This window comes from Camponotus vicinus, unplaced genomic scaffold, assembly GCF_025532165.1.
Source record: "Camponotus vicinus isolate PSW18456_S1 unplaced genomic scaffold, iyCamVici1.0 SCAF_5, whole genome shotgun sequence".
Classification (NCBI taxonomy): domain Eukaryota; kingdom Metazoa; phylum Arthropoda; class Insecta; order Hymenoptera; family Formicidae; genus Camponotus; species Camponotus vicinus.
The window spans coordinates 11,135,498-11,145,756 of record NW_028141977.1 but is presented as its reverse complement, the minus strand read 5'-3'; the positions used below and the strand labels follow the sequence as shown (position 1 = coordinate 11,145,756).

Here is a 10,259-nt window from a genome sequence, read left to right as displayed (position 1 = left end):
CATAATCCGGCTAAAAAAATATTTAAGCAGAAAATAAAGGCATTTGTCCTGTGTAATACAAAAAAAATATTTGAAGACTAAAACACATCCCCACATGTATATACAAAATATGTAAAAAAAGGATAGACATATATACATACTAATATACATATATACACATATATAGCATATTAAAATACGCGACGAATAAAATGATGATATATAAATTTCCATCTTATATTTTATATCGTGAATTACAAATCATCTAAAGCGGTCTTTATCTTTAATTACTTATATAAACAAATCCAGTAAGTTTTCTGGTAAGTTTTCTTAAGGGAAAGTTTTTAAAAACCATTAAAAAATAAAATTAAAAAATTTATTTGTGCGGTATATCTTTCCTTGTGTATATTTATCGTATATTTCTTAAGATGAAAAAAAGGAAAAAAAGAGCGAGAGAGAGAGAGAGAGTGTGCGTGTAATCGGTAAAAGGTGTAATTGGTTTTCTTTATCATTTTAAATTGTATGCAGTCTATGGAATGCGCAATCTATATATTATATCTATGCTATACTATATATGTATATACGTATATACGTCATGGTTTATTTCTTTATTCCATGATTTAATTTTCGTATGTTTTTGTTTCATGTTGTCGCTCTGTTTATGATCTGCGTGCACTTCAAGACGCATGACGTATCGCGTCAGTATTCAATGTCAGTCACGGTCAGTCACCGGCGTAAAGGAGGCGCGTCGCGATCCATCCGCGAATTTTCCTTTCCGAAGTATATTTAATCCACGAATACAAGTGCCGGGAGTGTCGAATCAAACGAAATACGATTGTTGCGAGTTCTCTCAACGTTTATTAATTATCAAGAGCGATCGAAATTAATGGCGTCCTTCGATATTCGTTGTAGACGGACACACATACATCATTCAAATCGACGACATTCGTCAAGATGTCGTCGGCGTGAACATTTTTCGAGCTTGTCGAGTGCTCAAGAAATGTCAAACGCGCAGTTGAACATATTAAAGAGTGTGTGATACAAATTCGTATTAAAATACGTCATAACAATTAACTGTTTTCTGATCTTGGCATAGATCGGATTCGGTCGTTATATCTCGCGTCGTGAAGTATTTGTTGTGTGAAGTTGCCGCATAATTCAAAATTTTCAAACGTTATTGCGCATGTAACCTAAGTCGAAGTTGCAAAATATCGGGCGAGATAACTCCTTCTCCCTCCCCCCTCATTCGTGTTTCACGTTATTTACAAGTTATAAGTGCGTCGCGTGCGTTAACGAGATGGTCAATTACTGTCATATCGGGGTAATTAGATGTGTAATTGATTTTCCTGTGCAATTTACGCGAGTGAGTGCGTAGTTCGATGGAACGTCATCTTAAAGGAGCGGCCGGAGATGTCCAGGCTAACTAAATACATATGGGAAGTAGGAAATTCATCGGGTAAGTAAATTTACTACTCAAATTAGTTGTATCGATATAACGATTCGATAGGAGAAAGATAGCCGGAATTAAATAATTAGAAAATGGCAAATTTTTTAAATGAGACATCGGCAACTGTCTTTAAAATCGGTAGATTTTAATTAATCGATTAATCAAATTTTTATTGAATTATGGGATGTTAATGTTCACGTATATACAATTTTAAATTATTAATCTGAGTCATAAAAAAATTAAGTTTTTGATTTAAATAAAACAATTGTTTAATATATTTCTTATTTTTATTTATTAATATCTTTCTCTCACCTTCAATATAATTTCTTATCAATAAACATTTAGAAATGTTTAACATGCTTCATATATTTTAAATATTTAAAGATTAATATATATAATATATAGATGTGAGAGAAAGAAAAATAATTTAAACATTCATTAAAAATTTTTGATAAAAATATGCAAAATTGTAAAGATAAATAATTCGATTTAGCTTTCGATTTAACAGCAAAGTTCCGTTAATGTCTCACCTTAAGCCGATATCTCGTATATTTACTCGATGCAATGTGTCGATATGCTCTAATCAAGCGAATACATCCAGAACCCAATATTTCCGCCTGATTATCAAAGTCCGATTCACTTGGCGTGTTCTGCCAATCACTGTTAAGCGCAGTCTCACACATTCGAGGGGATTACCTGAATATCTGAATAATATCTGATTTAGAGAATATTTGAAATTCAATAATATTTTTGTAGTTTTATCGCTTTATAATGATACAGTGTTCTGTACATATACGCAGTAAAAAATAAAATCTAAATTTTAAGTTAAAATAACTCATTCGTCGTATGTTACTTATCGACAAACTAAAAATGTTAAGAAATTGACACAATACTTTACATTTATTTTTGTTATTGTGACTTTAAGTGTAATGTAAAAATAACATACAAATTAATTAAAAATTACATGAAAAAATAGTTACAATAACTCGTAAGAAATGTTGAGGACATTAATATATAATAGTAATTATTTTAATTTAAATTATTTGTAATAGAAACATTTGATTTTAGTAAATTTGATTATTTTTGTATGTCAAAGTTCAAGATTATTTGAAGATTCACTTTAATTTTTCTTAGAATGTTAAACCGACTTTGAGACATGTTGATTGTTTAAAATGATTATGTTAAAAATACTCAAAATAATATTCCATTTCTAAGAGACATATGTAAAGTGTTGAAAGTGACATAAATGTAACACATGGAAACGTTATAAAAATAATAACATATAGGTTGTATGTTAATTTTACATTGAAATACTAATCAAAACGTGGTAATACAAGAAAATTTTAACATATGGACGCACAATTTTTTACTGTGTATATACCACATTAAAATTTTTCAATTTTTCCCATTCCACTTTTTCCGTATAAATTTGAACTGAAGCTGTCACTAATATTTCAGTAAATTCAGATTGTTATAAATACACAAAATTAACCCTCTTGCGTGTGATACTGAAAATTGAATTCGGCGAATTTACGTTTTCAAATCGCGCATCCGGATATACATGTATATCCGCCAATTTGAGGCAAATATTATATATTACGCGCGAGGCTAACATAATGAGATAACTCGAGATATATAATTTTCCGATATGCGGAAATTCGGGGGCACGCGGAGCATATATAGTGCAGTCTCTAGAATTTCTCGCAAGGGTCTCGGGATTCACGAGCAGCCTCATTTTCAGCGCATCTTATCGATGTATGCGAAAGCTGGGTCAGCGAGAGGCAGTTGCACATACAAACATGCATACATATATACACACATATAACGGGGTGCGCTATCACGTGCGTGCACCGCCACATCGCGTTAACCATTCCTTATATCGTAATCTAAGAAGGTGGCTGGCCGCACGATCGCGACTAGCGAGCTTGCATGTTTTCGTTTTACGGGAGTACTTGGGACGTGTATGTGTGTGTGTGTGGTGTGTGTGTGTGTGTGTGTGTGTGTGTGTGTAGGTTGGTGGCCTCGTGAATTTCTCACGAGGGAAAATGCACGACGGTGTCGCACGATGCCGAGCTTTTCCCGCGACGAGGGAAACAACGATCGCGAACCGCTTTCGCCTCATACACCCTGTTGCCTTAAATTTTCAGAAACTTTCCGGATTAAAATTTCCCTCTGTCTTTCTCCCCTCGCGAGAGAGAGAGAGAGAGAGAGACACTTTCCTGAGAGAGTAAATCGTGCCATAAAAAATAAAATAAAGCTGCCCGCGTATATGGTGCAAAACTATGGCAAAGGGCGAAGATCGATCGACTTTTGTGTTATGTTTTATTTAAGACGTTGGAACCGACGATTCTTAATCCTCGCTAAAAGATTGTTTCAAGAGGAAGATGACTTTGTTGACTTGATATGAAATGATAATTTTACTTCCTATTTATGAAAATGTGTTTCAATATCGTCACGTTTTTCGTCGAGAATAAAGTTTCTTCGAGAATAAAGATTCTTCAATCTGTAGGGCATGTTTTGATTAGATTCTTGCACCTTAAATGATCAATTTCAAAATCTGCATATGTCTGTTTTTTAATTATCGATGGCGAGTATTGTGCGATGAATTTACTACGATTAATTAAAATCTACTAACGAGAGTATAATAAAAACGAAAAATAACACACACACACAATTAATTAAAATTTACTAACGGGAATAAAAAAGAAAAATAACCAAAATTATGATTACGTAGAATTCAACGCTATTATGACAATAGTACGCACTGCAATGAATGCATCGCGATGCAATGGCACATTTTTAAGCGTTGTTTACACGATGTTTTATTTTACTTGTGATTAATATAATATGCATTAGTGAAAAGGTATCATGCATTTTAGATTTTATAGCTAAACTTCAGTTTTACTTTTTGTCGCCAACTACAACACGCTACTCCAATTAAAATATTCAAACTTTACCAACGGCTAGTACTATGCTTTATTAATCGCCAATCTTATAAAAACGTTAGAGATTACAATCACATTTTTAACACAAGTAGACAGATCTCGGACAATCTTAAATGATACGAACACGAATACGATATAATATCAGTATATATTAATCTAAAAAAAAGAAATATATATATATATATATATATTCGGAATAGTTTTTTCTCTCCCTAACTGTTGATTTTTAGCACGTCTTTGAACAAACATGTTAGTAAAAAAAAAGCATCGTGTCAACTATACGCGTGCATGCCGGGCGTTCGCGTTCGTGCGGTGTATAAGTAGTCGATTATTACGCCGCGCGTTTCATGCGGCGTTTCAGAAACGCGCTGCGGGATCCAGGAAGTGCTGCACGGGAAATGAGATTCTTGCGTGAACAATACTTGACCCGTGCGGTGTGGTACATGTGTGTGTGTGTGTGTTACGTCACGAGAAGAGGGCACGAAACCGAATTGGCATTCGACGACTCGCGGAATTTGCGCTTCACAATCGTAAGCGGCGTCGATATCGTGCCGCCTCGATATTTCGTCTCGATTTTTCTCTCTCTCTCTCTCTCTTTTTTTTAGTGATTTTATTTTTTTTTAATGTCCGATACAGACGTTGAATTTCGTGCTTTCCAATAACTATGCAGTAGACGGCGGCAATACGTTTGTTTGTATGTACTTACATCGATTTCGCGAAGATCGTATAGCAATATACGTATCGGAAGAATAAGCTAAAAATATATTGCTTTATTGCTATATTCTAGTTTCGATCAGTAGAATCAATATTTTTTTTTTCTACAAGCGAAAATAACTTACAAGAAACCGCCCTTTCCCATCCGGTGAAAATTTGACGAATAAATGAAAATAATCTTCACATGCGCTTGTTCGACACTGAAAAATTATCCATCTTAAAATTTCGAGACTTCAAATTATCATGGTATGTTCGATTAATCATTCGTAACCTCGGATAAATCGTTGCAAATATCGCTTAAGTCGTTGGCAAATATAAATTAATCCACCCGCTCAGATTGAACAAATTAAAACCGATGCGGTACACAAGAGTAACTCGGTCGGGAGGAAAGTTATTTCTTCGTCTTAACAGGCCGCTTCTTCTTTTTCTCCTCGGGTCGATACGGCCCCAACTTCCGGCGCACCATGACGCCCCGCCACCAAGCTTGGATCCTGATTGTGCAACGTTGCACGTGATCCTCGTGTTCCTTTTGCCTTTGGAGTGCCTCCTGCTCCGCGAGATATGTGTCGATGAATTTCTGATTGCTGCAATACTGTAACAAATACTGTGTTTCAATACGAGTTTATTGATACATCTTATGAAAAACTCCTTGTGTCCTTCGGAAAAACAAGCATAGAATATATGGAGCCTTTCTCTTATATGATGGTCGCAAACCTTCGAAGACAATATGAGAAAGATGAATGTTGTACAATATATATACATATACATGTTGTATAAAATTTATCTTCCTCATATTGTTAAGTATCCTCATATGTCACAAATATTAACTATTGACCAAAATATTAACAAGTATTATTTATAAACGGCAATTAATATATTGTTTTACATTTTAAATGCATTATAATAGAATATAATACATTTAAAACAATGTATTAATTACCATTTATAAATAATACTTCTTAATATTTTATTAATAGATAATATTTGAGACATATAAAATCTATAATTCAATAAAAATTCTTGCCAATTTATTACAAGTATTATTAATTTACTAATATATTATTAGAAATTATAAAAGATTTGTATTAAAATATAATTTCTTTTTTTGAAAGCAAGTTGAAAATGTGAAATCTTTTCATAATTGAATTTTCTTCTCTTCTCGATTAGGTTACATATTACAAAAACAAATTTCGTTTCCTATACTCTATGTAAAAAAGTCCGAAGGTTTGATAATTAATGCATAGACTTTTGGTCACATACAACGGGTAAATCCTAGCTTAAATGTATACCAACTCGAAATGTATCGTGTATGAAAGGCTCTCCGGGGCTTAGGATTTGAGGATACCAGCTATTAATAATGATCATCGAGACATTTCTGTATCTCAACCTGCCGCGAATTATCGATCACCCGGCAAAACTTTGGCGCACCCTTTAAACTCGGCCGAACCAAGTTACCCGAGCTCGATTGCCTATAGGCTTACAGCGAAACGTGATGCAGTAAATTAGACAGTCATACAGAGAATACAAAATAAGACCGTGATTGTGTTGTTTGTTGCCTGGTCGGAAAATCCTCCTTATCCGGCAATTAAGGTTTAACAGAGGCGATATAAGGTTTAACAGAGGTCGAAATAACGAGAGCGACGAAATTGAATTACTTTTCTGCGCCGTTTCTGACGCCTGAGAATGAAATGAAAATATTTCTCATACCGTAGCATAGTTTTCTAATAATTACCTCCGTTGTAAGTTGCTCCAAGTATTTCCGAGCGTCTTCTATCTCATTGCGTACTTTGAGGATCTCTCTCTCATAGATCTTCTTCTCCCGATCATATCTCTCTCGCCATTGCTCGATTCGATTCTCGATGAACTGTATAAATTCAAAGTAAATATTTTTGTTACCTACGTAAGGGTGCTACGTTTTAAATTTTCTCGATGAAACTTATTTCGAGTAAATTACTTAACGTTCAGCAAAAACACTGAATGAATTCGAACATATTAAAAGAAATCGTAAAACGTTCGAATTTCAAGAAAAATCTTTTTCCGCAACATTTTCAGCTTTTTCGCTAAAGAATTTACTGAAATTTATCGCTTAAACGTCTGCCTTAATTTTAACGACGGACTCTTTTAAGACTTAAATATTTCAGTATACAATCTATCTAAAACTTTTCTGCTATATATTTTACGAGGAAAAAAATTGTAGAAAAAAAGATTTGCACTCACCGCGATACGCCATGTCAGATAACGCGTTAATTCGCTGTTTACGCAATTTTCGTTTTTCTCGCGTACGTAACAATTATTCAAAGTCCTTTCCAGTTCGTCCATCTTTAATTTGTAACGTAGTACGTTCTGCTCGCGACGTGCCGTCTCCCAAGCTCGGACGTATCTCATCTCTACGTCCTTAATTAGTTTTAGTCTCTCCTTCTCATCCTAAACATTTTGCCAACAAGTTTTGTTGAGCGTGACCTTATACGCATAACAAATAGCAGTTAAATAGTAAAACTTGATGATTTATCGTCATTGTATCGCGCGCGACACGTATATATGTTTTATATACTGGGTGTTAAAAAAGTCTGGACACGGTCGAATATCTCGATAAGGAAGAGTTTTACTAGAAAGTGTTTCAGACAAAAGTTGTATGGCTTCGAGGGGGACATAACATGGTATCATTGGTTTGACCTTGAAGAGTTATTTAAAGGTCACATGAAGGTCACCTTCAATTTCTTAAATGGAACCCTCTATTTTTTATTACATATTCTTGTAGCTTATCTCGAGGGCTTTCCAAAACACTATAATAAAATATTTTTCCCTCAAGTAATTTTTGAGTTATAAGGCTTGAAATCGTTTCTTAATTTTACATAAACCGTAAAATATCTTGTAAAATATTCATTTTTCGATTATCTTACTTTCATACTTTTATGTACAAAATAATGAGAGGAATCAATTGGTGTAAAGAAAACATACAGTTGTTTTTAAGAAAAAATATGGAATTGTTAATTGCAAATTACATATTTTTTCTTCAAAATAACTATGTGTTTTCTTTACCAATTGATTCCTCTCATTATTTTGTACATAAAAGTATTAAAGTAAGGTAATCGAAAAATGAATATTTTACTAGATATTTTACAGTTTATGTAAAATTAAGAAATTATTTCAAGCCTCATAACTCGGAAAGTACTTAATGAAAACTAACTTAATTATAGTGTTTTGGAAAGCTCTCGCTATGATGAGCTATAAGAATATGTAAAAGCATATAGGGTGTCCCATTTAAAAAGTTGGACGTGACCTTCACGTGACTTTCAGGTGACTCTTCAAGGTCAAACTAATGGCACCATCTTATGTCTCCCTCGAAGCCATACAACTTTTGTCTGAAACACTTTCTAGTAAAACTCTTCCTTATCGAGATATTCGACTGTGTCCAGACTTTTTTAACACCCAGTATAGTATATGAACTTTCCTTGACTCGTATGAAGTATTGTATTTATACCCGTGTTAAAGTAAGTTTCCTTGTTAAATTTTCCTCCTCCTTCTCGTTCGACGTTTTCTTATCAGCTATCTTTTTTTGTAACTCCGCTAGGATAATTTGCATTCTTCCGTTCTCCTCCGATAAAAAACTCTCCTGCTCCTCCTCCGATGTGATTTTCTCGATTTCCTTGATTAGTACCTCGATAGTCCCGTGTTCGCTAATTTCTTGCTTCAAGTCTCGTATTATATCGCTCACATACAAACTGCAATGTAACATTGATATCTCTTGAGACCGATATATATGAATATTACTGTAGTTGAGTTTACACATTAGATCTACGTAGCAATAAAAGATTAAAATAGCTTGAATTCTCTTAAACATAGCGTAATATTTTGGAGATAATATATCTGTACATATCTTATATAATTTTATCAGAGAAGTATAAAGTAATCAAAATTTTTATCAAAGTCAAAAGAAACAAACGTAAATATGAGACGTAAGTACACATTTAAATGGAGCAAACATGTAAAAACGAGGTAAATATGGAGTAAAAATTGGAGTAATAATATCTAAAAGAGATAAAAAATATAAAACGACAAGTGTAATCACCTTTATTCGATTCAAGTTTTATATGAAACTGGATATGATATAAATGAAAAAGAAAACCGGATTTATTTATATTTATTTCTCCAGAAATTACTACGTATATTAATTTACTAATTATATAACTCATTTCGAAGTTTTCCGCTCGAGAGTGATCTATTCGCTACTGCCCAGTTGTCGGCTTTATACTTTCAGACGGTGTCGACAGGCTAAATGAACAACCTGTCTCGTTGAAGCTTTTCACGCACAGCTTCCCTCCGTGAATCTGTCATCTCCGCGACGTTTCCGATAAGCGACTGCAAAATTGACGTTTCCGAAATTCTGCAAGTAGATGTATAGATATGCAAGGACATGATATTGGTGTTTTATTGTCATGATATTGATGTTTTTTTATTGCATCGTATCCGTTGGACGTACTCAATTTTGGGGTAAAAATTAACGGCGTCACCTCTCATCACCGGTTGCTGTCCCAGAGTGTTATGATAAATGATTAATGAATCCGCGCATTCCTCTAAGATCTCCAGAACAGCCTCACGTTCCGCCGGTGAGAATGTTGCTGAATTTTTCGCTTCTATTGACGCTTCCATTTTTCCTTTTTTCTTTTTTTTTTTTAATTTTAGCGAACCAAATTTGTTGTTCGTTGGTTGCTGCAAACCTTGCGCTATTATTTTACGTTGACCGACTTGTGTACACACATGTGGAAGATAAAACTATAAAATACGAGAATATATAACTTTAAAATTGTTTTAGCAACAACTATAAAAATAACAAGATCAAATATTTCGCGTTGTAAAGTTGTTTCTCACGGTAGAATAAAGTTTATACGTTTTCACGTGGCGCATGTATAATGTATACATTGGTATGTACGTTTAGTGTCCAGAGTAGGCAAATTTAACATTAAACGTATCCGACTGGTAGATATATCATATCAGTCTGCATCTATCTGATGAACCAATTTATCATGCGTTCGTTTGTAGATATATTGTACCGCGATTTCAATGTTATTTTCTCCCATTACTTCCGTAAATTCTGAGCAACATTAACAGCAGAATCGAAATATAAATTATGCTTTCGGAGAAACATCTGCAGAAGAAATACACCTTTATCATAA

The 10,259-nt window shown here is 33.8% G+C and overlaps 2 protein-coding genes across 11 annotated transcripts in view; one reads left to right on the top strand and one right to left on the bottom strand.

Moving 5' to 3' along the window:
* The first annotated feature begins 647 nt into the window (after window positions 1-647).
* Nachra3 (nicotinic acetylcholine receptor alpha3 subunit) overlaps window positions 648-10,259 on the top strand; it is a 73,930-nt gene continuing 64,318 nt past the window's right edge. For all 10 annotated transcript variants that reach the window (XR_014439160.1, XR_014439161.1, XM_083101046.1 and 7 more), the window contains exon 1: window positions 648-1,435. The gene's annotated coding sequence lies outside the window, so the exon portion shown is untranslated. The remainder of the gene's footprint in view (window positions 1,436-10,259) is intronic.
* On the bottom strand, window positions 5,058-9,797 carry LOC145972438 (dynein regulatory complex protein 9). The gene is made up of 6 exons (XM_083101049.1): window positions 9,566-9,797; window positions 9,371-9,469; window positions 8,567-8,807; window positions 7,303-7,509; window positions 6,818-6,949; window positions 5,058-5,677 (listed from the first exon to the last, which is right to left on the bottom strand). The coding sequence occupies exons 1-6, from the start codon at window positions 9,733-9,735 to the stop codon at window positions 5,477-5,479; spliced, it is 1,050 nt and encodes a 349-aa protein (XP_082957175.1). The 5' UTR covers window positions 9,736-9,797; the 3' UTR covers window positions 5,058-5,476.

Excerpts from the sequence above, each read along its gene's own strand:
- LOC145972438 (XM_083101049.1), bottom strand. The coding sequence starts at position 9,735 with ATGGAAGCGTCAATAGAAGCGAAAAATTCAGCAACATTCTCACCGGCG. Across the intron at positions 8,808-9,370 it reads GAAAAGCTTCAACGAGACAG|TTTGTATGTGAGCGATATAA; the intron begins GTTGTTCATTTA and ends GTTACATTGCAG. Across the intron at positions 5,678-6,817 it reads TGGAGCAACTTACAACGGAG|TATTGCAGCAATCAGAAATT; the intron begins GTAATTATTAGA and ends TATTTGTTACAG.